This window comes from Dasypus novemcinctus, chromosome 5, assembly GCF_030445035.2.
Source record: "Dasypus novemcinctus isolate mDasNov1 chromosome 5, mDasNov1.1.hap2, whole genome shotgun sequence".
Taxonomy (NCBI): domain Eukaryota; kingdom Metazoa; phylum Chordata; class Mammalia; order Cingulata; family Dasypodidae; genus Dasypus; species Dasypus novemcinctus.
In genome coordinates, this window is record NC_080677.1 from 122,839,444 (window position 1) to 122,867,329 (window position 27,886).

At 43.9% G+C, this 27,886-nt stretch overlaps 1 protein-coding gene across 7 annotated transcripts in view; it reads right to left on the reverse strand.

Annotated features, from left to right (window-relative positions):
* Positions 1-27,512, reverse strand: part of TRPV5 (transient receptor potential cation channel subfamily V member 5) — a 67,714-nt gene extending 40,202 nt beyond the window's left edge. For 4 of the 7 annotated variants that reach the window (XM_058297502.2, XM_058297497.2, XM_071215319.1 and 1 more), the window contains exons 1-2: positions 9,328-9,748; positions 1,971-2,123 (exon numbers count right to left, since the gene is read on the reverse strand). In XM_058297502.2, the coding sequence (XP_058153485.2) occupies positions 1,971-2,123; positions 9,328-9,335 (161 nt within the window). In that variant the 5' untranslated portion in view covers positions 9,336-9,748. The other 3 variants (XM_071215320.1, XM_071215322.1, XM_071215321.1) reach the window with 3 other exon arrangements.
* Between the last annotated feature and the right edge of the window lie 374 nt (positions 27,513-27,886).

The following is a 27,886-nucleotide window of genomic DNA, read 5'->3' on the forward strand; positions in this document are numbered from 1 at the left end:
ACTGGCTGAGTAAATGTTTTAGGGACATGAGAAGATTAAGCATGTGGGGAAGATAATTTCTATTCTGGGTTTTTACCCCCGCCCCAGGCCTGCTGAACTTGCTCTCTTTAGTCAAAGGGAGTTTGAGGGCCCAGACCTTGAAGGCAGAAAGGAAAGAAAGCACCAATTAATAGATTTTAGGAAGTTTTTAGAATTTGTAAGTTCTGACCTCTTCCTGCTATTTCAACAGCCATCTCTCAGGGTGGGGGGTCTACTCTTTCTATTTTTACCCTTAGATTCAAGGGCACTAACAACTGGTTAGAATGAGAGAGTGGACCTATTGAGAGTCTCTGAACATTTGCACAACTCAGAGCCTACAGCTGCCATTTTGAGATACTCGCCCTACATACAGAACCTCTACTGGTTCATCTTTGTTTCTAGCCCTGCCTGGGTTTGAAATAAACAGGGGAAAAAATTTTAAAAGCAGAAATCAATACTGCAGGGCACTAGTTGGTTCCAAAGACAAACTCAGGGTCTAGCAGGTTGAGCATCATGAGGGAGAATAGAAAAGACAGATAAATTGACTGATGAGTGGTTCCCAAAGTCCTCTCTTCCAATAGATACACGAGCCAGGGGAAGAAGTATTTTCATATAAACAGGGATTCTGCAGTCTCTCCTTTAGGAAAGTGCTCTTAGGTGGGATTAACAAAGTGAAGAGACCATCTCCGGCCCTCTCTCAAGAGACCCTCAATCTGAATAGTACATTCAGTCCCTCCCCAGTCAGGACAGCCAGAGCTAGGATTCTAGAGCCCACTACCCTGTCCTAAGATACTGCGCAAAGCCCGATGGCTTCAGCCCTCTACTCTTACTGCCCCTCTGCAGAGGAGGTCAGATACCCAGCCTTTAGGGACTCCTCTAGTTCACCTCATGGGGGTCAAAATTTCCACGTTGGATGGGGGTGGTGAGTAAACATGGGTCTCAAGTTGTGCCCAAGGCTAGCTACATAATTTGGGAGGGACAATGCAAAATGAAAATGCAGGAATTATTAATCATTTAAAGATGGTGGTTTCAGGTCTTTAAACCAAGGTGAGGGCTCTTCTGAAGTGGGGGCTCTGTGTCGCTGCAAAGATTGCATGCCCTCGAAGTCAATACTAGAGGAACTCGAAGTTGGCTTAATGTCTACTCATCCCATCCCTCCAAGCAGTTTTCTGGTGTGAGACAAGTTTACCAAACACCTAGAAGCAGAATCTGCTGATTGTCCAGGGTCTGAAGCTCAGGGCTAGCTTTGAAATGATCTATCCCAAAGTATATTGCCCAAGGAAAACTGAAAACACCCCAGAAACACAAGCCCCACTACCTCAGGACCCAGCCTACCATTGTGTTCACAGTACTCAACTGAAGTTATATGAACTGAATTAAGTACTCTCCAATATCAGCTGGATTTCCCTGTCACCTGGGTAGCTCCAAATGTTTCACAGAACAAACAGGTCCTTCCCCTTTCCCACACAATCAACTCTTCACACTAATGGTAATTCCTCATGTTTTCATTCAACCAACAAGTTACCAGAAGAGCCATTTAAAAACCCACAGGTCCTCACATTTCTATACCATCTCTTCCTCAGAAACCACTCCCCAGTAGGCTGTTCTTGTCTGGCAATTCAACCCACAGATTCTTGTTCCTTTAGATGGTCCTTTCAGTTTCCCTGACCCCTGATCCAAAGGGCAGACAAGGTAGAGCCCTGCCTGTCATTCTGCCCACTTCCTGTAGACGTATACTTAAGGTCTCCCTGTGAGGCCCCAATACTCATCCCCTATCACCACTGGAAAGAGGCAGTCTGGACTTTGTAGTGGGTGGGCTGAGAAGGCAGGGCATTTCCAAGTGAGTGACCCAGAATTCTAGAAGCCCATCAGGAGATAGACCCAGGAGGGTTTGACAAGGTTTGAGGCTCAGTGAAAGTCATGGCAGGGCAGGTGGAATTGGGGAAGCCTACCTTTTCTGTTGCAGCATATAAGCCTTTTCTATATGATGGTCCCAGTCTTGTTCTCTGCCAAGCCAGGAAGTCAGAAGTCTCTGGAGATGTAGCCAAGGTCCTTTTTCCTTGGGTTGAGGAGCCCCCATGTCTCTCCTTTCAGGCACAACAAAGCTATAGGAAAGTGATAAAAGGAGAAGGTCTAGCACAAAGCAGACATGGAGGAGAAGGCAGGATCTGTTTGGGGTTGGGGCGCTGAGTGACCGTATCTCCCATGTGGCTCCTGTGTGCAGTGTGGACTTTCTGGTTGTGGTATGTGTGTCTGTGTTTGTGTGAGTGCAGTGAAGAGACTGGTGGCCCTGCAGGGAGAGATGTGCTTTACCTGGAGATGGGAGGAGCTCTGTATAGAACAAGCCTCTAGGTCACACAGTCCAGCCCCTGAACTGGGAGGGAAGAAAAGAAACTTCATTCCTGGCAATGGGCTGGGTGGCTAAGACTGAAAGAGGCTGGGGGTTGGGACAGAGGAATTTAGAGGGAGAGCAAAGATAGAGCCTGGAAGATGGGTCCCACCAAAAAGGTGTACAGTTTCTGGGTTGCTGGATTGTGGGAAATTAAGACTTCAAACCTGAGAACCAGAGAGATTCTGGTTTAAATCCTGGCTCTGACCTCTTACAAATAAATGAGTTAACTAACACTTTTGTACCTCAGTCTTCTAATTGGTAAAATTAAGGCAATGGCTACATTCTCAAAGAAGTGCCTTAGCACAAGAATTCAACAACTGCAGATTTTCCTTCCAAAGATGGACTCGAAAGACTTCAGGGGCTCCTTCCTGGAACTTCTGTTTGCCTCAATTTTCTTTTTATCTTTATCATCAGCTCCTGCAAACTCCTGAGTCACCACCTCAATGGAGAGCCTCTGGCCTCCCCTTTCTAGGCCACCTCCTCTCTGTGAGAACTCCAGCAATGATTTCTCTTCCCCTCCTAGCTTCCTGGAACTCACAGCTAAGCCTACCTCTGCATTCCTGGAGAAAAAGGTCAGAGGAGACCTGAGAGAACCCAGTGTTTCACCAGAGGTCAAACAGCAGGAGCTGAGCAGAAGTGAAAGACAAAGAAATCTTATTTACAACTTGAGGTTCCTTCCAAGAGTGAGACAGCAGGAGAAATGGGTAAAGATAAGACAGTGGTATTTTTCTTATTAGATAGCTTGTATTTAGCATGATTTTTTATAAAGAGATATAGAATTATTGCTTACTTGTAGTCAGTCAGTACAACTATGAGTAAAATGGGACTAGAATAAGTGTTTCATTTATCAAATGAAAAGACAGAAACAAAGAAGGAAGAGTGACTGTCCAAAGGCACAAGACTAGGTAGTGGCAAAACTGGAACAGGTTTTGAGGTCTGGAATCTTCGCTCCAAATACTTCTTATTGCTTCTTGGGAAACATCTGACTTTAAGGATGTGAGAGACTTGAGTGGGGATTCAATGGGGCACTCTCCCTTGGCAGTCTACAAGAGCAGCGGCCTTATCCCTTTTTTTTGTAAGAAAGAGATCTCTACTCTAGGGATTGAAAGGTGGACAAAGTAACCTTTAAAGAATGCAAGAATACAAAGGAAAATAAATAAGAAAGAGAAGAAGTAAGGAGAGCTCATAAATTCACCCAGGGAGAAGGGGAGATACTGGTTGGGAAGGGGCAGGGAGTTGTTATGTGCCACATTTTTCTGCTTCCTTGCTGGGGGTTGGGGCACTGTGTGGTGCTAATGACCCCTGAAACTCTAGGACTTCCAGTCTAAGGAGATGGAGGGAGCGATAAGTTTGAGGTGGAGGTTGTAGATGCTCTGATAAGCAGGAGCAGGCAGAGGAAAGGAGCACCTGCAAGGAAACATGCAACCCATAAAGCTAATCATTGAGTGGGTTGGTGTAGGGAGGGGCTGGTTATGGTGGAGGCTGGCTGGTCAGAGCCGCACAGAGCAGGTGCTTGGAGGCTGGCCACCAAGGGCATTGTTGATGGGTCCTGGAGGAGAAAAAGAGGGCCTGATACTGGGGCCACCAACCCTGCTTCTTGACCCTCTCATTTACCATCTTTGCCATCCTTTTCTTCTCTATTTGCTGATGTCTGTACAAGGAGCCTAGGTGGGAACAACTTTTCCCAGCTGGCAGACCAGATATTTGAAAGCTGTATCTTAATTTTCATGGGAGTCTTCTCCTCTTTTCTCCTCTGACTTTCCTCTTTGCCACTCTTTCACCTTTATGAATTATGTATTTTGATATTAATTCTACTTTTGACCCCTCTCATTCTTCCAGGCCTCTCTCAGCTTCTTTAACAAGGGACATCTACAATCTTTCTCCCTCAGGTTGCAGCTTCCCCTGTCTTATACTGACACCTGAAAGTATAGTTTGCATCAGTAAATCTTCCTAGGTGCCCAGAGGAGAACTGGGCTGGGGGCATCTCAAATACAAAGTCAGTTCCCAGAACCTCTTTTCCACAAAATAGCCAGATTTCTTGTTCTGATGTGATAAGGAGGAGAGATCATATGACTTGTCTTTCAATTTTTAGAAAATATACTCCCACATTCACATACCTTTATCACATAGGTAAAGGAATGGAATTCTTTGCTTCGATACATTAAGATAATTATCATTGGATGTGGAATTATCATCAGTTTCTGTTTTCTTGGATTTCTATATTTTTATACGTTTTTCCTAAGAAATATTTTTAAATTTTTTAAAATCCAATTTTTTTATTGTTAGGGAAATTTTAGATTTATAGGAAAATTACACAGAAAGTACAGAAAGTTCCCACACACCCTCTCCCCCCCACCACACACACACATAGTTTCCCCTTTATTAACATCTCACATTAGTGTGGTACATTTGTTAACAATTGAACAAATATTGAAGCAAAGTGACTAACCAAAGTCTGTTGTTTACATTATGGCTTATACTTTGTGCTGTACAGTTTTTAGGCTGTGACAAATGTCTAATGCCATGTATCCATCATTACAGTGTCACACAGAACAGTTTCACTGCCCTAAAACTAAGGAAAAAAACCTAATGGGGTACCTGCTTCCCTGCACGAATTCATGTCTTTCAACATTTAGAGTTGGGCAGGGGGTGGTAAGGAAATGGAAGTAATGATGGTTGGTACAACCCAGTTCTTTCCACTCCCACCTGCCTCTGACAGAAACCCCCACCTCCTATAACCTTTCCCATTGCTACCCACAATTACTGGAGTTGCCTTCTTTTTATGCCAGGGAACCAGGAGGCCCCTCCCCGAAAATAGCCAGGAGGAGATTAAGTTATTTTTCCACCAAGCATAATTCCCCGGGCCTGCACGTCAATGAGGCAAGATAGGGGTCAGCAGGGTCAAGTGACCTCCTGTGCTCACTTAGACCACCAAAAAGTATCTAGGATATGGTGTCTCCTGTGTGTGAGAGGGCTGCTAGGTGAGCATATCTTCATTTGCTAACATGTATAATCTGGGTGTGAAGGAATCTTCACATGGACTTCCCCATTTGTGCAATTCCCTCTATCAGAAGGAGAATGTGTTTCTCTACATGCCCTGGCCCCTGCATTTGTGTGGTTCATTCATTTTTGAAATGCATGGATAAGCAGGAGTGCTGTGAGCTGGATAAGGAAGTTCAGGTGTGAATAAAGATCCTCCATCCAGTACTTGGATACATAGCTTGTATCTGTTTCTGGTTTTCCAGGGCAAGTCTTCATCCTGTCTCTCCCGAACCACACCCCCCTCCCAATACCATTTCTACTCCTGGAAGCAGATGGTAATTAGCCACAGTCCATTACTGCCAACAGGGTGTGGCTCACTAGGTTCATAAATAGGATGGGCAGTGGGGTATTGAGGCAGGTGTTCCCAAAATCTGCTATTTGGGGTCATTGCTTCTCTTCCCCTCTGGCTCTTATGTGCAGATCTGAAGTCCTTCCACCAAAGAAGGGGCTTGGAAAATGATCCTATAACTTTATCTTTGCATGTAAGAATAGGATGTAAAATAACACAAGTGATTGTTTCATCCTGGGAATACAATAGGGCAAAAGCTAGGAATGGGGAGAGCCAAAGGGATATGAGGCTAGAATGAGAGACTTGTTTCTCTGTGGATGCAGGGCTCCCTGCTCTCTTTCCTTGCTTCTACAAACTCACTCCTCTCTCTGTCTCGCTTTCACTCTTGCTCTAATACACACAAACACACTCAGACACAGACAACATGTAACCTTTTCCCACTTGCCACCTAAGCCCCTTCCCTCTCTGTTTTGACTGACTCGAGTTTCATATAAAGTAGTATGCACATGCCCAGGGTTTGAGGCTCCCCTTTTCTACATCTAGTCTGGGCCTCTTCATATGAAGCTGCTCCCCTTGGAGAAAGGCTGCAGGCTGCATGGGATAGTGGGAAGAATGTTATATTTTGAACCAAAAGATCAAATTGATACAAGAGTCTTGCTCTGCTCCCTATCGTCTGTGTGACTTTGAGTGGTAGATTCATTTGTTTTGTGAACCTCAGTCCTCATCTATATAATGAGTATGATAACTTTATTCCTCTGGAGTCCTGGTTGCTACAGGGATCTAATGATATAATGAATATGAAAGGACTTTGTAAACTCTTCAGCCATTTTTCTTGCTATCCAAAGAATGACCCACTATGGTCATCCTGGAAGCCTCTGTCATCCCCTGCTAGCTGCTCTCCACTCTCTTGCCTGGCAATGGAACTCTCTTGTGAGGTGGAATGAGGATCAGGCCCATGGCTGTGATGTCACAGAGCTCATGAAGTCAGAGGTCCTATGGAAGGGAAGGGAAGAAAACGGTGCTGGGAAGGGGTAAGGGCAGGGACAGGGAAAGGGGTGGGGAGAGGCTTCTGGCCCTTGGGGAGGCAGGGAAGGCCAAAGGCAGTTGATGGGCAGGCTCATGACTTCCCTGAGCTCCCAGCTCTGCAGGGCCGTACTCCTGGCCACCATCCTGCTGCTGCTGCGGGTGAAGGGGGTGAAGTCTCAGAAGGGGGCCTCAGACATCGAGGACCAAAGCCCAAAAGACAAAACACCCTCCACAGGTAGGTAGAAAAGAGGGGAGCAAAATTTGAAGTCTAGGGATCAAAACTGCTTGGGGTCAGGCCTGAAGCTATGTATGAGTCTAGGGTAAGATCTGAGATAGATTTGTATTATGGGAGATAACCACAGTCCTCTGTTACTGTACTTAGAATGTCATGTAAAGAGACTAGTGGAGGGGTTGTTAGCTGTGGTTTCAGGAGCATACCACGGACAAGTTAAAATTGCAAAGAACCTTAATTTGTATGGCCAAAGATACATATGTCTGGGAAGAGGGCACACAATTTTCATCATATTTTAAGGTGTTCCTTCACCTCCTAAATGGTATAATACATTGGAAAAGGGTGGTTAGAGTTAGAAATTGGGGGTGTATATGTACTTAAGTTGGGACTGTGGTTGAACTCCGATCAAAGGACATCTCTAGAAGGAGCATCACCTTGGTCAAGGCCAAGGATATAGGTAATTGGGTCAAAGCCCCAAGCCCAAATTTTCTACCACAATCTCTAACTTCTTCCCCTCTCTGGTTCAGGGCAAGGACAGAGTAGGGGCAGTTCAAGATCATCGCTTTCAGTTCCTTCTCTCTCCCCTGTTTCAGACCAGGATCAAGAGCAATTAGAAGAGCATTTTATGGCCGCATCAGTGGGGGAAATGTGGCAGATGTTGGACATGGCACAGCAAGAGGAGGACCAGACATCAGAGGCAGCAGCTGTCCATGACCATATTTTTGACCTAGCCTTCTGCTTTAATCTGGCAAGCATCATGGTTTTTTTATGAGGGACATTGTAGATGAGGTCATTGTCTGGTTCCTGGATGAGGACCTGGATATCTACCTCCGCTTCTTGATAGCTTACTGACCCTGCTTCCCCACTGGGCTCCAGGTCACCACCCCCGAGGGACACATACATGCAGTTTCCTGCCTCTTTTCAGCTGGTTCTTTATCTCAGGATGCAGCAACAGAGAGTTCCTAAAACTGGTCTAATTACTGGTTGCTACTGCTTAATCACCTTCCTAACCTCTGAGCTTCATCTCCCAGGGCCAGAGACATGAGACCCATGTCTTTTTCTCTTCCATGCCTCTCATGGTTTTGTTCAGGACAGCAGATTAGGGGGAGGAAGCAGCAACAATAAAAGTAGTAGTAATAAAATCCTGAAAATAATTGGGGGCAGTTTTCTGATACTTAACTAAAGCCATTCAGTCTCTATCTAGTGTGTTCAATTGCCCAGCCCTTTGAAAACTGACTTATCTTTAGACCCATCAGTTCACCAAACATTGGATTTTTCCTTTTCTTGTTTGTGAAACCCCTGCTAGGCACTTTTTCCTTTTATATTTTCTGGCATTTAGGCATACAGCATGACAAGAAAGAGTTGTTGAAAGACAGGCAGAATTCAGGGGCCACATTTTTATTTCTGGAATGGAAGGGGAAATCGAATACTGCCCTATTCCAGGGAGGGGATCAGGGGGATGTTGCAGCATCTGTACTTAGGTCTCTTTGGTAGCCAGGTTACCAGAGTTGGCAGCGGATGGAGGGGTTCATGAGGGTACCATGTGGACAACGGAAATGTCTTGCAAAGGCTGGGGTGTTGCTTAGGGGCCCATGGACTCGAAGGGTGGGAGGGCTGTGAGTGTCCTGTGAATCCTGGGAACCTGTCTCCCTACACAACACCTAAAAAGGTAGAGAGAGCAACACAGGGTAAGGGTAAGGAGAAAAGTCGGTTATGATGAGGGTCAGTAAGAAAAGATAGAACTTGTGACTAGGGAGAGCAGGGAGTGAGAAAACTCATAGGGTCACACAGAAAGGAAGAATATTTGCCATTTGTAGTTCATTTAATTTGACAGGAGTCTGGGGTGTGGATGGGGGTTGTAATCATACTGTTTAGAGTGACAGAGAGGTGGGTTCTATTGAAAGAACTCTGTGAGGAATCTTTGAGTGGGTTGAGAAATTAGAGGCAGTGTCTGTCAAGGGATTATCAAGGTATTTAAGGTGGTTATGTCCAAGTTGGGACCACACATACAGGAGAGTACTCTGAACAGGTATATGGTACACAGACAGTCTGTTGGTGGTCCATTGTTAAAGGATTTATATTTCTGGAGCATGACAGAAGAAAATATTGGGCTCATCCCAGGGTGGAATCTGGAAGGAAGAGTTTTTATTTCTTTTCTGAGGCAGGGGGGAGATTTGGTAGAGGAATTTGTAGTAATCTGAAAGGATGACAGTGGGAGAAGAGTTTGTGGCAGAGATTTGGGGCTTTTTGGGTGGGAGAGTTGAGGGGAGGAGGGAATCTTTGATTTTAGTATGGAGCAAGCTGTGCTGAGATGAGGCAGCTACCTACCTGGGCATAGCTTCGGAAAAAAAGCTGCCGGGGGCTGAGGCCCAGCTTGGGTAGGGTGGTCTCCCCACGGTGCCACAAGAGCCTCTTGCTATATGCCTGGATATGGGGGTGGAATGAAAAGTCACCCTTAGACTCCAGACCTGTGGCCATTTGGAAGTCCGATGCCCTTGATATCCATGAACATTTCATGGTCCTTCTTCCCAAGTTCTGCACTGCACACATCTGGTCTGAGCTAGGAGAGAGCATATTAGCCAGAGGACCCACAGAAATCATGGAAAAAGATGATCCTTGGGGTAGGATGGGGATCCCAAAGTTTCCATCTGTTAAATGGAAATGTGAATGACAAGAGGGATGTTGAAAGGAAACCTTGGGGACAGAGATTCCAATCTGTTGATTAAAAAAGGATCTCAGTCTTTGGAATGTGAGTTACCTGCAATGCAATGGCCAACCCCCCTATGTCCGCAGCATTCTCCAGGAATGTGTGAGAGCTATTGAAAGAGGTTCCACTGGGCAATGGGAAGGCAGCATAGTGGTTCTCCAGGCACAGCACCACCCTCTGGAGGGCATGAGTGTCACAGGATGGGCAGCCCCCAGGGAGCACTGTTGAAAATGGGGGAAAGGGTATAAAGTAAGCAGTGGTTTGCAGGGCGGTAGTAGAGGGAGGATGGGGGGAGTAGGAGAGGAAACATAAAGTGGATGGTCCTAAGGAGCATTGCAAAGATTTTGGGACCGCTCCACTCAGACCCTCAAATACCTTGCCTTCCCCCGAACTAGGTTTTCTTTGGGGCCCACCTCCCTATGGCCCGCCATTACCCACAGAACTGGTAGAAGATGTGCAACAGTTCATGGGCCATGATGCTGCCAGCAGCGCCAAAGTTCACAGCTCTACGGAGACAACAGTTTGTCTTAACCCAGAATCCTTCAGTTTTCCAATTACAAGCCCCATCAATCATAACATCTGTCCATCCCTCCACAGGAAAGTGTTACCCTCTCTGGAAACTACCTGCCCACCCATATAGAATGGTCCATACCTGGGGTACTCTGGGTGGAAGAATGGGGGTTGGAGGAGTCCAGCAGGGATGACCACCACATGGTCAGATATTGAATAATAAGCATTGACACCCCAAGGAAACACATGCCAGCTGCGGGAAGAGCATACATGAACACCAGCCTGATGATTTGTCTACCGTCCACCCCACCCCCAGCCATGTGCAGTCCCTCTCAACTACTGTCATTGTACTTGTTGCCTTAAGTCCCAGGCTCCCTTCCTACTAATCATGGATGCATATATCTGGAATGGAGGTGTTTGAGTATCCCTTGCTCTCATACCGGTGGTGGGGGAAAGGGTGCAATAAGTTCCGGACAATTCTAGCTCGCAGAGATCGGCCACAGCTTAGGAAGGACTGCAAGAAACTGGGTCCAAGTTGTATCTGGGGAGGAAGAAGGAGGTGACTCAAGTGCACAGAGACAAATATAAATGCACATCAATATCAATAGATGCATATACACACAATGAAATGCCCTAATGGGTACATTGAGTGCATAGGGAGACCCTGACACAAAGATCCACAGATCAGTGGAGCATAATACAGTATCACCATCACTTATGGAACAGACAGGCTTCACATGCATCAGCACAGAGATGGAGTGGGTCACATAGGACAGTCTGGGGAAAACAGAGGCCATCAAGGACTCAGGTGGGTCAGGGGGGTGAGGAAATGGTAAGGACTAAGGAAGAGCCTGGAAAGGGGAAGAACTCACATCGCTGTATTCCTGTTTGGCCAGCTCTGGCTTCAGAGCCCATTCAGGGGCCCCCATCTTCACCTGCAGTTGGGTGAACTGTGGAGAAACACAAAAGGGAGTAGGAACCTAGCAGCACCAATCCTATTAGAGGGCATTTCTCCTGCTCACTGTGCTTGTCCCCACCCTCTTACTTGCTACCAGGATGTGTGTGCACTATATCTGTTTTTAGGGCTGTGTGTCCTTCTGCCTTATGCACTGTGCCCTGGTCACCATGACCTCATGACTCTCAGAAGCCACTATCCTCTCATGATTTTTTCTGCCCAGGTTCCCTCCCTCTCCTTTCTGACTTGATTCTCTATTACTCAACACCACTCCCCACACTTACCCCACACAGGCCCTTCCCTTGGACCTTACCCTCTCTTGGGCTTCTTTCCGGGTCTCCTCATTCATCCAGGGAAGCCTTTGGAGGCGACTGAAGAGGGTATCCTTGATTGCAGAGAACAATTCCATGGCCTTTGTCAGCAGGGTTGAGGATGAGGGTAGAAGCAGGCAGGGAGAAACAGAATCAGCCTCAGCCCGGGCTCCTGCCCAAGCTACCTGAATCTAGCAAGAGGCCTCAGCCCAAGGAACTAATGGGCTAGAGGAACTGTGAGAGAAGTGGGGAGGGCTCAGAAAGAGGGGGTGGTAAGGACTATTTTCTAGGTGAACAGAAACCTCCAGAGTGCAAAGATCTCAAGAAAGAATGGAGAGGCCAAACTCAGAAAAAGAAGGAGGGAGGTGCTCACCGCTGAGGGTCAGCAAGGGGAGATGGTTCCTTTCCTTGGGGAGATCTGAGCCAGATGGTGGAGACAATGCCCTTATTTTTGAGTCCAGAAAAAATACTCAGAAATCAAAAGAGGAAGAGAGATGCCATCTCCTTCTCTGCTCTCTTGGGCTCTATCCTAGGACCCTCTTTCTTAGGGCATGCATTTCATCTATCCATCTCTCCAGGCTCTTTTTCTCAGCTTCCCAACTAGTTGAATGACTTTACTTTGTAGTTACTCTTTACCCAGTCATCAACCACCTTGTGTATATCCTTTCTTTGCAGAGGAAAATGAATATGTTATAGTAGATGGGGCTCTAGAGTTAGGCAGAGTTCAATTTCTGAATCTGCTGTTTGGTAGCTGTGTGATGTTGGGCAAGTTATTTAACATCTCTGGGCCTCAATTTTCTCCTTCATAAAATTAGTATAATAATCATCTAATAATAGTATCCTCACAGGTTTGATATAAGAGTTAAATAAATTAATTCATGCAAAATGCTCACAAGAGGGCCAGGCACTAGGAAAGCACACAAAAACTTTCAAGTACTTAGTTATGTGCACTTTTTAATATTACCTTTCCCCATTCTCACCTTGTTTAATGTATTGTTAAAAAATCAAGATAAACAAGACTTTAGAGTTGGAAGGGAGGTGCCTTAGAGGACACAGAGCTGATTTTCTCATTTTATGGTAGAAGAAACAGAAGACTGGGAAATGTGGTGACCTCTGCAAGTCAGTGCACACGCATAGGCTGTGTGTCCCTTAGTCTGACTCTGCACACCCATGGGACACAGCATGTCTTCTGGGTCTCTCCTCTTCTGCCATCTGGTTCTTACTGCAATGACTATGCCTGCCTGGCTCTCTGACTGTGAAAACCCTGAAAAGGGCAAGGTTAATAGAATTTGGGGTGGGTGGGGGTAAATGATGTGGACTGGGGAAGAGTTCTCACATACAGCACTTTGGGTGTTCCGGCTGAAGGCCTCATGAACAAACAAGGCTGCCAAGGTGGGTGTGAAGTAGGTTCCTGTCTCCTCCACACACTTCATCCATCGAGGGTAGGTGGGCTATGGAGACAAGGAAGGCATGAGTGGCTCCTGTCCAGGGCTCTTTTCTCATTCATTTCCCCAGCCACCTTCTCTAGACCTTCATCTGCAGATGGCCCTTTCTTTCCTGGACTTTCTGGGTTTGGTTGCACTTTGGGGAATCACGAGTCTATTTCTTCTCAATGAAGAGGGGCTCATCTCCTCCTCCAGGATTTGTTCTTTGAGCCTTAGTTGGACAAATCACTCATGTTTATTAATGAATGAAGTGAAAGCAAGGCCTGTGGGAAGCATCATTCCTCAGGACCACAGGCTCCAGGAAGGATAGGACTAGAAGTCAAACCTCTTCCCTTAGCAGATCTGTTATCCATCCCTGTCCCTACATACCACACACAGTATCCTGCATGCCAGCAATGACTTCCCACCCTTCCGTGATTTTCCTCAAAATAGAAATTGGAGAAGGCAATTCCGCAGTCTCCCACTTACCCATCTCCCAAATTATTAATATGGGGCTCTTTCTAGGATTTTGCCTTATATGGAAGAAAACCACCAGAGTAAAATTGGGATTTAGATGTCATTTTTTGGCAAGAGAAGAGGACAAAAGAAAAGATGAAGTATATGAATTCATAAAGCTTTAATCAAACTCTGTGAAGAGTAAATAGGATGGAGTGATAGAGGTCTTTAACTTCAGTGCAGAGAGGACAATAGACAAGAACTCGTGAGGGCAGTAGCAACTGGGGTGCTTTTTTTTTTAACAGCAAGACTCAATCAGCAACAACAACAATAATAATAATAACAGAAGAGAGAGATCCTAGGGGAGTTTTCAATGGTGGGCTTGGATGGCTTTCAAAACTGTTGACCAAGTAGTGAACCCAGAGAGGACCCAGGCAGGACTGAAAAACATATTCAAAGGGCCTGAGGAAAGAACTAAGGCAGCTGGTATAAGGAAAAGCTGACTGGAATGTATAAAAGCCAGCTAATATGCTAATTTGTGATAGAAAGGATGAAATCACAAGACTTCAGTCCTGTAACTTATTTACTTTCTGTGGTTTCCTCTTAGGGAAAGTAGTTAGGCTGCCACGCACTCTCAGCCTGAGCTGGGCTGGACCTAAGATTGGTGGAGAAGTTGTAGGGGTTACCACTACAATAGGAATAGAAAAGAGAAGGCTAGTATTGTAGTCTTTGAAGAAGAAACCCCTGGGCCCACCTGTTAGGAAGTTTATCGTTTTGGAGATTGCTCCTGACCTGTTGACACATTGATATGTCCTTTGCCCCTCACTCGGAGGTCTGTTAATATCTCCTCTTATGAGAAGACTCTTAGACTCTCTCTATGGTGTATTAATAGGAATTTGGAAACATGGATGTCAACTAGAATAAGCAAATTCATAGAGACAGAAGTAGATTAGAGACTACCAAGAGCCAAGGGGCAGGGGAAGGAATGGAGTGTTATAGCTTAATGAGTATAGAGTTTGTTTGGGGTAACAAAAAAAATTGGTAATGGATGGTGGTGATGGTAGAACAACATTGGGAATGTATTAATTCCACTAAATTGTACACATGGAAGTGGTTAATATGGGAAATTTTGAGTTGTATATATGTTACCACAATAGAAAGTTAAAAAAAAAACACCCTAATTGGAGAAACACACAAATTAAAAGGAAAGCTGAGACAGTTAACGACTAGGTCAGGTAGAGGCTCTGCTGGCTACCTGCAGTTTCTTTTCCACTGGCCTCCAGGGAAGTTTGGCTCTGGGATTGCCACTCATCAGACTGGTTGGGGAGGATAGCAGCAAACAGCATCAGCCAAGGGCCCACTTAAACTTGGTAATATGAATCTGTCTGCCATTTTCACATCTTCTGGTTCTTGAGTTGTTTCCTGATCTCTCTGTTCTTGTTCCCTCTTTGCTCATGTCTGTCCATTTCTCCAGGAATTCTTTACCTGCTCCTTGCCTGTCTTCACAATCTAAGCCCATGGGAGACCCTGGCCTGTTACTGGAGAACATAGATCCCATCTCATGTGACCCAACTCTCACCCCAATGCAGACTCTGATATGCTTCTTTTGGTCACAATAGAGCTGAGTCGTATATCCATGAACAGGAAAATAACTTCCAGAATTTAGAAAGGGCCTTCAGGGGTGGAGGTTAGTAAGTTATATATTCATCTCCTAGAGATTATTAATATGTGAACTGTCCCTAGAGACATAGATTGATATAGCATACCATTTAGATTGAAAAAAAGAAAGAAAATGACTTCCAAAATATGAAGGATGGAAGAAATACCTCAAACACAAGATAAAACACCAAAAGGCTTGGTGGATTACATTTAGGGCACAGAAAAAATATTAGCTATAACCATTGAACCACGAAAAATAAGAATGCTCCCACAAAACTACTACTTCACAGGGTATTCAGCAATTCAGATTATTAATTCAAATCCCTTTGCTTCTGTTACAACAGCTCTAAAAATGAGGATAATATCTATTCTGCCTTCATTATAGATTTTCTTTCAGGATCAGGTGAAATGATATACTGAAAGAACTGTACATTCTAAATCACACCCTGCTCTGTTGGCATTGTCTTGATTTCAACAAGGTCTTTGGTAAAACCAAAAACCAATGTGGACACTCTGCTGGCTGAACCATAGCTAAAAATCAATGATTAATGACTCCAAGTTAATCTGATCTTCCTTGATGTCCATATTGAAAACTGCAACACACTTTTCACCTAGCACTCCCTCTCCCCCTTTCCTGTTTTATTTTTCTTTACAACACTCACCACCTCCTAACATTTTATTTACTTATTTAGTTTATTGTCTCTCTCCCCCATTAGAACATAAGTGTCTGAGGGCAGGAATATTTATCTGTTTTGTTCACCAATATATCCCAAGTGCCTAGAGAATTGTCTGGTGCATTGTAGTACATCAATAAATACTTGTCACAAAAACAAATGGATAATTCTATAGCTAGACCTTCAATAATCCAAGCCAATGTCCATCCTTCCTCAGGATCTTAAAAGTAATCTAGATAAAGATACACTAAAACAAAATTGCAAATGACCCAAAGTTGGAAAGGAAAGGTAATATAATGAATAATTGAATCACAAGTTAAAATTACTTGAATAAATTGGAATGTGAGATTAAATATAAAAAGTTCACACATAACAGACATAAACGTGAAGCTTTTTCATCCAAAAACTCAGCTTCACAAGTTTAAGAAGAGAAAAAACCTGGCTTAACAGTCATTTCATTGGCTATATGTTCAAAATAAATCCACAAAAAATGGTCAGATAAGGAGACCAAGCGGTTATTTTTTTAATAAGGATGCTAGAAATTAGAATCCATTTAGAAGAACAGAAACCTATAATTAATGACTTTTGGACAGAACAAAACATTTTGATCAAATTAAGGCAAAAATGTTGGTAATATCTTTGATTCTATTCTTGTCACATTGTATCCATCAGGAAATCCTGTTGCTAACTTTCAAAATAACTTCTGCATTTTATCACTTCTCAGCTTCTCTACTTCTACCATGTTGATCAGAGCTGCCATCACCTCTCACTTGGATTACTGCATTCATCTAGAAGTTCTCCCCAGTTCTACTCTGACTCCCTATAACCTATTCCCAGAGTGCTGTTTTAAAACATAGAACAAGTGACTACTCCATTGCTCCCCATTTCATGCAGTGGAAAACACAAGTCCTTACAGGTCCTGTGTGTTCTCTTCTTTCCCTCTCTTTTGTGTCCTTTCTATTACCCTATTCACTCACTCCAATCCAGGTACACTGGCTTCCTTGCTGAGTCTCAAATGGGACATGCTCCAGCAGTAGGCGGCACAGGTGTCCACATGAGGTAGTCACCTCTTCCCAGCCAGAGTCACCATGAGGAACCTTCACATTATACTGTATTTTAGTCAGCCTCCTCCATGCCCTGTCCCAAAGAGATATATCCCCTTCTTTGCTAGGAAATCCCTTCCCTTCTCCTGACATCTCTTCAATCCTGCCTCCTGCATAGAGAACCCACTGATCAATTGTTCCCTGATCTTTCCCTCTTGGGCAAGAATATTTGTTGTCAAAATCACAGGGTGGTTATTATTATTATTATTTATTATTATTATTATTGGAACACAGCAACATCCATTCATTATATAGTATTTGGCTGCTCTCAAGAAAAAAGGACAGAGTTGAGTAGGTGCAAAGATACCGTATGAATTACAAAGCCAATGCATTTTTTATCTTTCCCTTTACTAATCCCCTGTCTATACCACCCACTTATTTCTCAATCTTCATGAGCCATACAAATCTGTTTTGGAGTTTTAGTTCTTTCACTTATAAGCTGGGTTGTCTTGAGAAAATTAACCTTTCTGTGTCTATTTCTGCACCTGAAAAATGGGCATTAAAACCTCCGAGTGGTTCTTGAAGGATTAACTAGAATAATGAATGCTAAGTGCTAACATATAGTAACTTGTCAATGTATATTAGCTATTACTATTTTTATTTTTTCATTTCATATTTTGCACTGTTATCCCAGAAAGGTAAAGTGACTTCCATCCTCACCCAACTATCTGTTGGCATAGCTCTAAATCCAAAAGAGGATTATATACCATTATGGGAAGGATGGTGACTTTAGCATTTGTAAACATTCTATATTCTTTAACTGTAAGTCCCAATGTTAGCACTCATACACCCTTCAAGAAGAAACATCAGGCCATGATTTACAGCAAATTGTTTGTTGCCAGCAATTTTCTAGCAACCAAGAGTGCAGTGTTCGTAGGAGTTGTGGCTCTGTTCCACTTCATCTGAATCAACAAAGACTGGGCAGAACCTTCTTGGGGACTTGCCTACTTGAATGAACGTCCTAAGGAGAAGTGCTTTTTAACACAGTGGATAAGTACTCAGGCCCTGACACCGGAGTTCAAATACTAACTCTACTAACTTCGATCTATATAACTTTGGCAATTTCCCTAAATTTTGTGCCTCTATTTCCCTATCTGTAAAACAGGGAATAAATAATGTTACCTCCTGAAATTTTTCTGAGGATTAAATCAGTTAATATATCTAAATAGCTTAGGATAATGTCCAGTACATTATAAACTCTCAATAAGCCAAACTATATTGTAGTCCCTACTCAGAATCGTGAATGCATTTCACCTCTCGGAATTGCATGTGTCAAAGCAAAGAGTCTTTCCAAGGGCAGAGAACTGGTCCACAAATCATTAATAAAAGTCATTGATCTTCAAGACTAAACTGAGGCCTTCACTAAGGTTGGGGCCTGGTATAGGTAAAGCACTAGATGCTTCCATTTGTATTTGTATGTATTCTGGCCTAAGATTTCAATGCTCTAGATAAAAGAGTTTCTCTGCATCTTATATAATATGGCAGACTCTAGTGAGCTAAATGAGTTTGCTATACAACCCTCTCCTCAGTTGTTAAATATATCAGGATCTGCACAATCAGGTTCACATTGTGGGCCAACAGATCCCACTGAACATTAGAGATTAACTCTTTGTAAAGCATGTTTGAGCACACAGAGGCATCACCAAGTCTCTGGGAATCACCTAGACAGAGGAAAGGCCAGTGCTTGCCACACCTGTCTCTCCTCTCAATGAATCATATGCTCTAGGTCCAGGTCCACAAATCATAAAGTTCAGGATAACTAACCAAATAGATTAAGAGTAATAAGAAAAGAAGAGCAATCCTTGATGATTTCATTATTTAAACTCTAATGTTCAGCTAAGGCTAAAGAGGTGGCCAGGAGATGTATGCTTGGAGTCTCTGGTACCCAGTCACTCTGTTCTCAAGTTAACCTTTGTATGTCCAACCCATCTGCTTCCATGGAAAGTCCAGACACCAAACAGCATCTATTCCCATGCCCCTCTAAGAGAGATATGCCAACACTTACCCCTCAAAGTGGCAGATACCCCTTCAACCCCCAATCTGGGAACATACATCCCCTTCTCTTCTCACCATGGGTGGTCGTTCTGTCAGCTGCCGCAGCTTCTGGATCAGTTCCCTGTGTGCCTCCTGGAAATTACTGTCCAGGGCTCGAGAAAGGGTACCCACCAGCCCAAAGATCATGTGGCTCTGCACAAAGTCCCTGTGGAAAGAAGAGACCTGCACATAGATACCAGAGCCCAAGGATGCCTCTAGTAAAGGCCTTGTATAAGTCGAGTCACCTTAATACTCCTGCTGTCAACTCATTCTATGCATGAGAGCAACTTTTTATGTGTAAAAAAAATCAGGAAAAATTTTTCTTGGTGTGGGGTGGATTTGGGGAATGCCAGAAGAAGGAACAAAAGGAAGATGCAGACTTCTCAAATTTCAGGGAGAGGACCTGGGCTAGATCAAGGCTGAACTCTAAGCAAAACAGGTGCATCTACTTCCCAAACCAAGAAATCTCAGCTCGTCTTAAGACATATTTCCAAGGCACAACAAAGCTGGGTTCTTGAGCTCTCTCACCCTCCTTACACTGTCTTATCAGGTGTGGATTATATCCTTACATAAGCCTGGTTATACCTATGTGAATGGCCAGATTGCGTCCCTCAAAAAGAATTTCTAGAAGTTGATCCACTGGAAGGAAGGTATTGTCTTCAGGTGATGGCCACACAGGCTTCAGGGAAGGTCAAAAGCCCAACATAGAATCTCACTCTCATGTTCTCCACTCTCCTTACCTTTCTGATCCCAAAAGAAATGGTCTTAGAAAATCCTGTCCCCCAATGTTCAAAGAATTCTCTCAGCACAGCACAGAAATGGCCTTTCCCTCAACTTTCTTCCCCAAGAGCATTCCCAGCCTCTTCCAGCCCACACCCCGCAATTGCTGCAGACAGAAATGCCCTCATCTGTTTCCAGTGACCAGACCCCCCAGCATCATCTACATTTCAGAGGCCTTTTACAGGCTTGCATTCTTCTCCAAACAGACTCAATATATACCTCATTCCAGGTGCATTTTCTCTCCCCCTTGATCCTCAAGCCTCTCATACTACCTGCTTCCTCCATTTCTCCTTCTCTTTCTCCACATCTCCCTGGATACCTCCCATCTCCCTGGCAGACCCTTACCATCCTGTACTCTCCAAGGTCTCCTTTGTCACTGCATACCTATGATTCCTCAGACTATCCTTCCATATGCCTTATACTTCCCAATCCCACCTGGGGCAAACCTGTGCGTCAACAGCTGCTCTTCTACCAGTTGCGACATGTTTTTCAAATACTCCAGGTCATGGACCACGAGGGGCTGAGAGGGGCTCAAGGACATCGGTACAAACATTGCTTGCAAGCAGGACAACCAGTCGATGGCAGGGGCCATTTCCTTAGAGGAGGGACACAAAGGCTGAAGTGGGATAGGAGAAGAGGAGAGAAGGAGAAGGAAGGGCATCCTCTCAGAGTTTGAGAGGGAGTTGGGGAGGGAGAACATAGGGAAAGAGATGGGGCCAGAGAAAGCTGGAGAGGAAATCACATGAGGAGAAAGAAGACAAGGAGGTAAAGTTTGGGAGAGAGAACCTTAAATCCATCCTACTCCAGTCCCCGGCTCAAAGCACCTGCAGCTGGGCAATAGTGACGATTTGGAAGAGCTTCCCCTGTGCCTGCCGCTGGAACTGGAACAGCCGAGAGGTTATGGAGATGGACATGGAGGCATGTTGTTGCACCTTGACTGGGTCTCCTCCCAACAAGGTTCCCAGTCGATTCAGGTAAGCCAGGTATTCCCTTACGATCTGGGGGAGAGGCAGTTTCAGTCATAGTCCCTTTCTCTTGACTCCAGAGCCTAGTTCCCTGTCCACAACACCATCTTACCTGGGCATAGATCTTTTGTTCCTGCTCCTGCTTGAGGGGAATGTCAAACTCTGGCTGTTCTATCTGGACACAAAAGAAACTGGAGAGAAGCAGGGAACATGGGGAAAGGGGAGGGCAGGTGTGGGGAGATGGGGCATGTACAATGGATGGGCAGATGGTCTAGGGAGATGGGATTAAAGAGGGGATAGAGAAGGAGTGAATGCAGGAAGAAAGGGAAGGATTAGGGCCCAGGGGTATGGGGAAAGAATGTCCAGACATGGAAATGGAAAGAGAGAGTAGGTATTTAAACCAGCTTGGGTATGCTAAGAAAAAAATGTGGCAAAACAGTGTCCTAAAAGGAACCATTTCCTTTATCAAAAATTTTTGTCAACAAATCCATAAAGCTTTTTTGATACATTTTGAAAAAATCATAGATTTTTCCCCCAATATATCCAAAATTGATTTTGACCCAGTCTGAAAAATCATGAATTTATCCAAAAAAAAAAAAAATTCCTCAATGAACTAAATGTTGATATTTTGTTCATCTTGGATTTTTATAATGATTTTGATTTTTAAAAAGTAAAATATCTCAATTACCAAGTTTTTGGTACTTCCTTAAATTTTTCACCAAACATGGATATTTTACCTCACTTAGCCTAGCATTCTGTCCCTGCCATGTCTGGATTGTATTCTGCTAATCTGTGTTCCCACACTTTCCTTTTTCTTCTCTGATTTCAATATGTCTTTCCCATCTTGTGCTATGTACTTTTTCCCTATCTTGCCAAAACTTTCTATTTGGTCATTTTTGTCATTGTATGTCCAAAAAAAAAATTTTTTTAAGGCATCTATGCCCATTGCCTGAAGTTCCTTACATTCCTCCAAAATTCTATACAATGTGTGTCCATTCTCATAGTCATTTTCAGACTATCTCTAAAAGGTTTCAAATGGTGTTTTCTCATTCCTTATTCTATATGAGCTTGGAAGCTTCTGGAATCAACAATTAGCCTTCCATTCTTAAGCATACTCCTCCCTTATCTTTTCCTCCTCCTCCTCTTCCTCCTCTTCCTCCTTCCCTTCCTCTTCGTTTCTTCTTCGTCTTCTTTAAATATGGATTGCTTCATAAATTGAAACAAGCACCTCCCTTGTCTTTTGCAGCATTCCCATACTGGTCTTTCTCCCACCTCTCTGACAGTTATTACTTTTCTCCAGTTTCCCTTCCACCCCCAGACACCTCAATAGACATTGAAGTCGTCCTCAGTAATACAGTCTCCACCTGGGCTTCCCCTCAGAGTCCATCCAATATCAAGTTCTTGTTATTCACCTTCTCCCATTCACACCAAATCAAACTGCAGGTTCATTTTGTGATTTCTCCATCTCCTTTATTTATATTAAATTATTCACCAAGTCCTACTACAATTACCATTTACCATCACCAATAGAATGAAGTTGCCTAAATCCCCATCCTTGGTTTCTGCTTTCTATCTCTTCCACAACCACCTTAGTTCAGGGCCTCAAAAAATTCTCATTTAGATTCTTCAACACATCCAGGTTGATTACCAAAGCAGTAACTGACCTCTTCTTAAGCTCCACACATGGGCTTCATAATAGTTGAAAAAACTGGCTCTTTTTTTTTTCAATTACGTCAAATTTTATCATCTCTGCCTGACTTGTCAATAATAATCAGACCCAACCTCATATCTTCGGTCTTACTTTTACCTCCCATTGCACCCTGCCCTACTCCCAAATTTTTGTTGAACAGATCAGTCTCCTCACTGACCCCATGAAGGAGTCACATACATCTGGACTCTTCCTTTTGCTCAGGATTTCCCTACAGTCCCTTTAATGCCCTCTAAATTCACCTTCACCTATGTGAATCAACCATGCTTCAAGGCTCAGCTCATGTTCTCTCCTTTCTCATTTCAGTTCTTAACTAATCGCCAAAGGCTACAGCCAGTTAAATTCCTGACCATACTCTTTAGCACTGAATTGTAAAATATCTCACACTGGTTAGCAGTTCTTCCTGTATATTCCTCTTAAAAATGTGTGGAATTTTTGAGAGTAGAGGCCAAATATATAGCATTATATTGCCTACCACAGTACTAATGGCTCCATAAATATTTTTATTTATTTACTCACCCATCAGACACCTGTTGTGAGCCTCTAAATGCCTGACATTGTGCTTAGCCTTGAGGAATAAAGGTGAATAAGATGGAATCCTGTTCTTAAGAGACTCCCAACCTTTAAGTCAGAGTGTTAGGTGCTAGGAGGGTGGAAAAGTGGGAGGACAGAGGGGGTTCTATGAAGGCTTCCTGGAAGACATAATAAAGTCAAAATTTTAAAAAATGTGAAGAGTTTTCCAGGCAAAGTGCTGGGGACTGGGGAGTGGTGTCATTGCAAAGAACTGAGGAATATTCTTGGAGCTACCACTGAATCAGCCTGGCTTACAGTGTAAGGGAATAAGCGTTGTGGCAGGATATAAGGCTAGAGAAGTATATAGGTGCCAGGTCACAGAAGTACTTGAAAGACTTTGTTAATGCATATGGACTAGATCCTACTGACCTAACAAGCCATTGAAGGTATTTAAACAGAGACAAAAGCAAGATTTCTTGTCTTAGAAAGGTTGATCTGGCAAAAATGAAAGGAGTAAATATGAAGAGGGTACATATAATAGAGGTAGAGAGACTAGATAAGAGACTCTGGATGTAATTCAGATAATCAGTAAGGAAGCCCTGAAATATGTCTATACCCTTGCTCTTTCTTCCCCTGCCCCCACTGAGTGTCTCTGACTCTCACCTTAATAATTTTCCCTGAACATAGGGCTCTTCTCTATATTGCACATGTGTCCTAACTCTCAACCTGCAAACTTCCTCTAATAGATAGTAGGATAGTTAGAGGTAGGCCAGGTCCCCTTATATTTTGCCAATCCACTCCTCACCTGGATGACTGGTGTGTGTGGAGAGTTGGGATGAGGGTGCAGATAGGCTCTGAAGAATGGGAAGTAGCCATATTGACTCATCAGTAGTCTCAGAGTTCGGTTGAAGTCTAGGGAAGTCCAGTTACCAGAGATTCTCCAGCCTCCAAGCTGGGAAGAACAGAAATGACCTCCATTATCTTGGTCTCCTATTCCTTAGGTATCTTCTACTTCCTGACTCTTGCTCTGAGTCCCTTGATCCCTCCAGAGCTCCACCTCTACTCCTTTATACATTCTCACCCAAGGTCCTGATGCTTCCAAAGGGCACTGCCATTTCCATCTTCTTCCTAGAACTTGAGGATCCCACCCTCTCAATAAAAATGGCCACCCTGAGCATGCAATGGTCTTATGTGTGATATATCTAGAAAAGCTGATGCCCCAGGTCTCACCTCCTCAATAATGTGCTTCAGGGGACCAGCCCCTGCAGCTTCAATGGCACTTGTATTCATGCAGGAGCTATAGAATTTGAAGACCTTCTCCTCCCCAGAGTCTGGGTGCCAGATATCTGGGGCCTCTGGAAAGGAAGCATGGGGGGAACTGAATGAGTGGGGGGCAATATAGAGGCAAACAGGAAGGACAGAAAAGCAGGACCTTATAGGAAAGGGAGGGGAGGATGTGGGGAAAGAAAGTGGTGAAGAAAACTAGGAAGATAGGAAGACTGCCTAATTTGGGAATGAATGAAAGAATAAGAGTAGGGAAAGGAATTGTGGAAGAGAGGAAAATGAGAAAAAGAAATGGAAGAATTGGAATAAGTGGGATATGGTAAATGAGAAAGGGTAGAAATGGAAGGTAGGAGGAAGGTGAATGAACAGATTAGAAACATTTAGGAAACTAAAAATTTAAGAAATTAGAAAATTTGAGGGGTTGGAAAAAATAAACTCACAAGGAAAAGTTTAGAGAAAAAAAACAGGGGGAACTCCCTTAGTCTCCACATGTCTTACTCATTGATCTCAGGAAACAAACAAACAAACAAAAACAAAACACATTACAATAACTCAAACATATATTCATTTGAACTATCCATCCTCTAATATCTAACACTTTTCCCTTGGTTCCCCTCAGGTGTCTCCATTCTGTTGTGGGCAATAGAATTTATACTAAGCACTTTTTTTTCTTTTCATCTCTGTGCCTTAAATGAAATTGTGGTCCTCTACCAAGGCAGAATCTACTTCCCAATCTTTCCATGTTAAAGGAAGCAGGGTAGAGGGATACATTTATTTCTCCCAAGTTCCAAGCGATACTGTCAACACTTTCTTTAGATTTCCTTAAATTGGAAATGTATGCCTATCTTATATTTCCTCATTCCCAAATCCTCCCCACCTCTACCAACTTCCTGGGCCTACTTCCAACTTCCTAGATGGCCTCTGTTTCTCTCTTATATTTTTCCTCTCAGTCCTGTCTCTGGCCATCATCTTGCATATTTCAGCTTCTATGTGGATGAGCAGTCTGTCCTTCTCTCCTAATATATTCTTATTCTCAGCATCATTGCCTTTTTTGTTTTTTTTTCTCTACAACCACCATCTATAGGAATTTGCTTTACTCCCAATGTCTTTAACATGATCTCTTCTTCCAGGATATCTTTTGTGCCTATATTCTTTCTCTTACCCACAAGCATCTCCAACCATACAGCCCCCTTTATCACTTCTCATCCCATTTCCCAGTCCTTTCATTTCTTCAGCATCTCCAATTGTACATCTACATTATCCCACATCTTACAATGTAAATTGCACACCACAGTCCATGGTTCCAGTGGGGAGCCAGAAGATAATTGTTAGAGAGGAGAACTGTGAAGTGATGGAAGGGAAAGAACAATGTTGACAAGGGGGCACTGGAACACAAGAAGGGTTTGGGGGCTAGAGAATGAGAGGGATGGAGAAAAGAAAGTGCAAGAAGTGTTGCAGAGATGGTGGGGGTGGAGAACTTGGGGAAAAACAAAGACAAAGAGATGATTAACCAGTCCCATGAGGTAAAAGGGAGAACTTGGAGAAAATGGAATAATCACAGTGAAATGAAAAAGGACAGAGGCAAGGAGTGGGTAAAGAAAAGATAAAGAGAGGGACTAGTAGAAGAATTGGAGAAAAGGAGTTACCTGAGGTAAATGGGAACAGTGACAGAGAGGCAAGCATAGGCATTTCCCTGAGGAGCCCACTGAGGATGAGGGATCAGCTGTTCCTCAACTACATAGGGTTTGGGACAGTCAGGGTAGTTTTAGGTTCAGAGTCAACTTGCATGGAGAATTTCCTCTGCTTTCCTTACCCAGTACTCTCCGAAGTCGGTTTTTGTTCTCCTTTGCAAGAGTCTGAAAAGAATTGCTGGTCCCTTTGGTGTTTCCACAGGCAAAGGTGAAGAAGTTGGTGCAGGGGTCCACACTGGTGTTCCCAGAGGCCAGGTAATGAGCCAGGAGAGCCAAACACACAGGAGTCTCACATGGGCCTGTAGAGAATAAGCTCAAAGCTGGGAGGAAGGAAAGAGGTGAGGGCTCCCCCAAGGGGCTAGGCAGAGGAATGTCTGGTGTGGAAAACAGGAGCCAGAAGCAGGTAAGGGAAAAATTCTGACTGATGGCTAGGAATGGGATTTAGAGAGGAAGAAGTAGGGAACTGAGAGAACCTAGTGACAGCTGTGAGAAAGCGAAGAGTCAGGAAGAGTGGCTAAGTCAATGGGCTCAGAGCTTCAAGTGTATGGCCAGGGGTACATGACTGAGGGAGGGATAACCAGGTAGGGAGTTTCTATGATCTTGCTTACGAGGGCCACAGCTTCCAAAGATGTATACAAAAAGCACAGAAGAACCAAGGAGCAGGCCAAAAATCAGGACAGCCATTAGCACCTGCCCTGCCACTGTCCATCGTCTGCCCCATTCATTGGGCAGCTCCCCCTCTGGAGATCTCTGAGAAGAACCAGGAGGTGAAAAGTACCAGGAAAAAGGTGGTTGGAGAGAGAGAGAGACCGGTGGGGAGAAGATAAGGGAAGGGGAGAAAAAGGAGGAGGAGAGAGGATGAATCTGTTAGTAAGAGGGCCTCTGCACAGAAATAATTCTCATTATTCCTAAATAAACCCAGCTGTATTTAGACACCAGGGAGCTAAAAAAAAAAAAAAAAAAAAATGGCTTGAATAAGGATCAAAGTGGGCAATTAGGGGATGAGGAGTATTCAGGGAACTTTAAAGGGGTTCCCCTAATTCAAAGTTAGAGCTGGGGAGGATATACTAGATCTATTCCAGTTTAAATGTTTACCAAAGAGGTCACTTACCTCCTGGCTCCAGAGTGTCCCCATACCACTTGCTCAACTCAGTCCCTTTGGTTCTTCCTCACTTTGTCTCCACTTTCCTAGACTGAGTAGAAGAGGAGAAAGGAGAGAGAAATGGGTTCAGGTAGGGGGTGCATTAAAGAGTGTTATCAGGCATTTTGGTACCTGCCTGCCCCCACATACACACATTTATTCCAGGACACTTTTTTGTAGATGAGTTTCAGAATGGACCTTTCCAGGGTCCATTCCCTGGAATGCTTCCTTCCCTCTCCTGACATTGCTTCCTTCCCTCTCCTATCACTTCCTTCTCTTTTCCCCTTTTGATTCATATACCCTCAAAGCCTCTCAAGTAGGGGGCAGGATATTCCCACCCACAGTCACTCCTACCCACCCACCCCCATTCTAGGCATCTGATTCCAAAAGGAAATGATTTTCTCCAGGGCGCTTACCTTCTATTTGTACTTCTCTCAGCTGTATGTCTCCCAAATCTCCCAGACTCCTTCCTAGTACTGCTTTAGGTGCTCAGTTGGAGAAATGGAATTTAAAAAATGTCCTCCCTTCTATCCCCACCCCAACTCCTCCGTTCAGAAGAAAGGCCACTTCTGTCACTGTCCCCTCCTTCCCCTATACACATAGCATTGGCCTCTGGGTAGAGACTGTTTATCAGTCAAGAGACACCCAGGCCTCCCCTTCTCCTTTATCTCAACTTTTCAGGAAAGGAGAAGGGAGGGAGTCTACTCCACAAGCAGTCTTGTGCTTGGACTGCTCCTCCTGTCCTGCTCTGACTTTGCTCATGGAGTTCCTTGATTTCTGGAATATTTTTCTTTCTCTCCTTTCTTTTATGATTGAAATCTTTTGGATCTTTCAATTCTCAGGTCAAATGCCACCTTATCTGAGAAGCCTCACAGCTCTGTGACTATCCCCACTGTTCTCAAGCATGCTTTATCACGTCTCTATGTGTTTGGTAGCCGTCTTTGCAGTCAGGATGGTGCATTAAAAAGATCA